This window comes from Frankliniella occidentalis, unplaced genomic scaffold, assembly GCF_000697945.3.
Source record: "Frankliniella occidentalis isolate FOCC.00 unplaced genomic scaffold, Focc_3.1 Scaffold897, whole genome shotgun sequence".
Classification (NCBI taxonomy): domain Eukaryota; kingdom Metazoa; phylum Arthropoda; class Insecta; order Thysanoptera; family Thripidae; genus Frankliniella; species Frankliniella occidentalis.
In genome coordinates, this window is record NW_026268003.1 from 9,553 (window position 1) to 12,605 (window position 3,053).

The 3,053-nt window shown below is 44.4% G+C and overlaps 2 protein-coding genes across 2 annotated transcripts; both read left to right on the plus strand.

The window, feature by feature from the left end:
* Window positions 1-78: 78 nt before the first annotated feature.
* LOC127751753 (uncharacterized) lies at window positions 79-1,326 on the plus strand. The gene is made up of 2 exons (XM_052275761.1): window positions 79-341; window positions 419-1,326. The coding sequence occupies exons 1-2, from the start codon at window positions 134-136 to the stop codon at window positions 841-843; spliced, it is 633 nt and encodes a 210-aa protein (XP_052131721.1). The 5' UTR covers window positions 79-133; the 3' UTR covers window positions 844-1,326.
* Window positions 1,327-1,901: 575 nt separating this feature from the next.
* LOC127751752 (uncharacterized) lies at window positions 1,902-3,021 on the plus strand. Its single transcript, XM_052275760.1, has 3 exons — window positions 1,902-2,123; window positions 2,211-2,402; window positions 2,480-3,021. Exons 1-3 carry the CDS (start codon window positions 2,085-2,087, stop codon window positions 2,963-2,965), a joined length of 717 nt encoding a protein of 238 aa, XP_052131720.1. The 5' UTR covers window positions 1,902-2,084; the 3' UTR covers window positions 2,966-3,021.
* The last annotated feature ends 32 nt before the right edge of the window (window positions 3,022-3,053 follow it).

Sequence of the window (3,053 nt, forward strand, 5' to 3'; positions counted from 1 at the left end):
TACTGTCATACTTCATCCACAGTTTCGCAAAGTACATGAGTTGCTTCATACTCACTTTAACCCTTTCACGACCCTGCTTCTTCCGGGAGCGTGCACGACCGTGTAGTAAGTGGTTGAATTGCGTATTCCAGGTATGCACGAGAACGGGAGGGAGTGTCTTGGTGGCTGCACGGCAGTCGTGAGGGTGGACGATGACGTTGGGGACACTCTCATCTTCGAGGACATGCAGTGCTCCCTGTTCGCTCACGTGAACGGAGAGGGAATTGTTGTGCAAGTTGTACGATCAACCGACCCGGAGAACCCAGTGCCACCGAATCAGTGCAGTGTCCTTGGATGGGGTGGTATGTAATGTGCACAGTGCAACTACATCAGGTGTTCTTTTGAAATTTAGGTCTTGACTAACCGTTGCCATTTGCAGGGAATGCAGCAGAAGCCATACGGGACGCGGAGGCGTACGCTGCACGGTTGAGCCGGGTACATAATGGCGATGTGGCTGCTGCGCTGGCCGTGATGGGGCTCGCCTCCCAAGCGGCTAGCACCCCTAACGAGGAGGGTGAGGTGTCAGAAGAGGTTCAGGTTTTAGAACACGCTGAGGTAACAGAAGAGGTTCAGGTTGAAGACACAGAAACCGATGCAGAAGGTGTTCAGGTTTCAGAACAGGCTAAGGTAACCGAAACTGATGCAGAAGAATGGCCCTATGAGAGTGACATGGTACTCGTAGACTTGTGCCAGCCAGGCTCGAGGCCCGCAATACCGCCCGTGCGGTGTAGTAGAAGAGGACTCCAGGTTCTAGAGCGGATGTTCAATATTAAAGTCCTGGAAGGTACTGAATTAGGGGAGTGAATCTTTGAAAGATGTTAAGTCGTATTGTTTTGATTATGTGACAGTAATAAACGCATTGTGTAAGGTAATACTGGAACTGGCATTAATTTAAATGTACCCGCCCATCTGCGCTGTTTATTGTGTGAAACATTGTATAAAGTAAATGTAGTACTGCTTGGTCTAGCAGTTAGTAATTCCTTACATGGGGAATGAGGGAACGCAATTTTTGGTGTAAAATTTATTGTATTATAAACAGTAGGCTACATTATTAAAGCTCAAGCAGTCAAGCAAGTATGACAAACACAGGCATGAAATATATAATTAAAAGGGGACATTCACCGATTACAGAGGAATTGTTTGCAAATAAGGAATTAATTTGAGTCACATTTGTACAACAGTTTAAGTTCTTCAAGGAGTGACGCAATCACAGGCACACAGAAAGAGCGTCCAATAAGATTTCTGCGGGATGTTAAACTCTGGTCGCCTGTATCTGTCCAGCTCTTGTTGTAGCCAAAAATAGATTCTAATTCAGTCAATCGCAAGTAGGAAGGCTGAGATCAAGATCAAGATCAAGATTTCACCAATAAAACCATGCTCTCCGGGCCTGCGGACCAGCTGGTCCAGGACGTTGACATCCTACACGAGCCGAAGCAAGTAACCTCAGCGTCAGCCAATCAGAGAAGAGTGACCGTGGCGACCACTATTGAGCGCAAGGCGAAGAACGCACCCCGTATTTTGGCGCGTCTTCATTGATAAACAGCTCACCTCAACTCCGATCCAACTCTTTCTTTTTGATTGCGCAAAGGTAGGTCAAACACAGGTGGGGAGGGGCAGGTGAGATTGAATGACCGCGGCCGATTCAAGCAGTCGCGCACCTGTCCCACTATGAGGGTGCAGAAAGCTTATTTTCAAATGACTTGAACCACTGAATAATTCTTTGGTTTGAATGCATGTGCCCCGCGTGAGGTTAATTGTAATATTATTTAATTATTTTATCAAGATTTATCAGGATGAGTCAAAAGAAGAGCAAGAGCATCACACACGATCAACGAGCAGCCATGGTGGACTTTATCCGTCAGAACCCTGGCTGCAACACAGAAAAGTTTGAGGGACCTCACAGTGATCAGGAAGAGTTCATAGAAAATCATTACAATTGCATTTTGTGTCATTCACACAGAGCTTTGTACCTATTTTACCATTCTTTTATTTGCCTTCAGTTGAAGACTGAAACGTGGGAAAAATTACCAAACCTACTGAACTCAATGCCAGGCGCACAGTATGAAGCAGCGACATGGAGAAAGGTAAGCAATCAGGATAAAAGTTGACGTGTAACTTAATTATTTTGATCCGTACCTCTTTTAATTCTGTAGTGCTTCTCTGATCTTTAGTCATACCAAGACTGGAAAAGTGAGTGCAAGAAGAAGTACTTGCACAATAAAAAGTATAAAAATGCAACTGACAACAACCCTAGACATAAACCAAAGAAATTAAATGATTTGGAAGAAATTTGCCTCAAAGAATTCCATACGAAAGAGTCCCTTGAAGGAAATGGGACAATAGATCCGGATAGGGATATTGTGGTAAGTACATTTTCTGTCAAGTTTGCAAAAAAGTATAACAACTGTAACTTTCACTTCAATTTATCATTTAATGACAGGAGGAGACCGAGGAGAACTCAAGCGAGGAGACCACAGAGCAGTATAACAATGAACTTCAAATGCCACTTGAAGACTCTTTTGAGTTGCATGTGGTAGATGATACTGGGGACAGCAACAATACATTTGTGGAGGTGTTGACACCCTGCCCAAGCAGCTCAAGCCAGTGGAAATCTAGTCAAGTACTGCAGGTATTATCACCATCACCTTCGACACCCTGCTCAAGTAAACTGCCCCCCCCCCAAAGGAAAACAGAATCAGAGATTAGGAAAGATGTAAGCAAGCGAGTGAGGAAGGAGATGGAGTTGAGGGAAGGCAGGCCTGTAGAGGTGGAGCAGCTGGAGACTTTTATGGAGCGAACAAAAATGCAAACTAGTGTTCTGGAGTCTATAGCCACATCTCTGCAGGCCCTCGTAGGGTCTCAAGAGGAGCTGGTCAAAGCTCAAAAAACTACCAATAAGTATTTGAAAGATCTTCTAGAACAGTAGTATACTTTGTTTCTACCTTTATTGTTTGATTTAACTTCACGTAGTGTAAGGTGGGAAGAAATTCTAGTTTTGCTTTTGACCAAAGCCT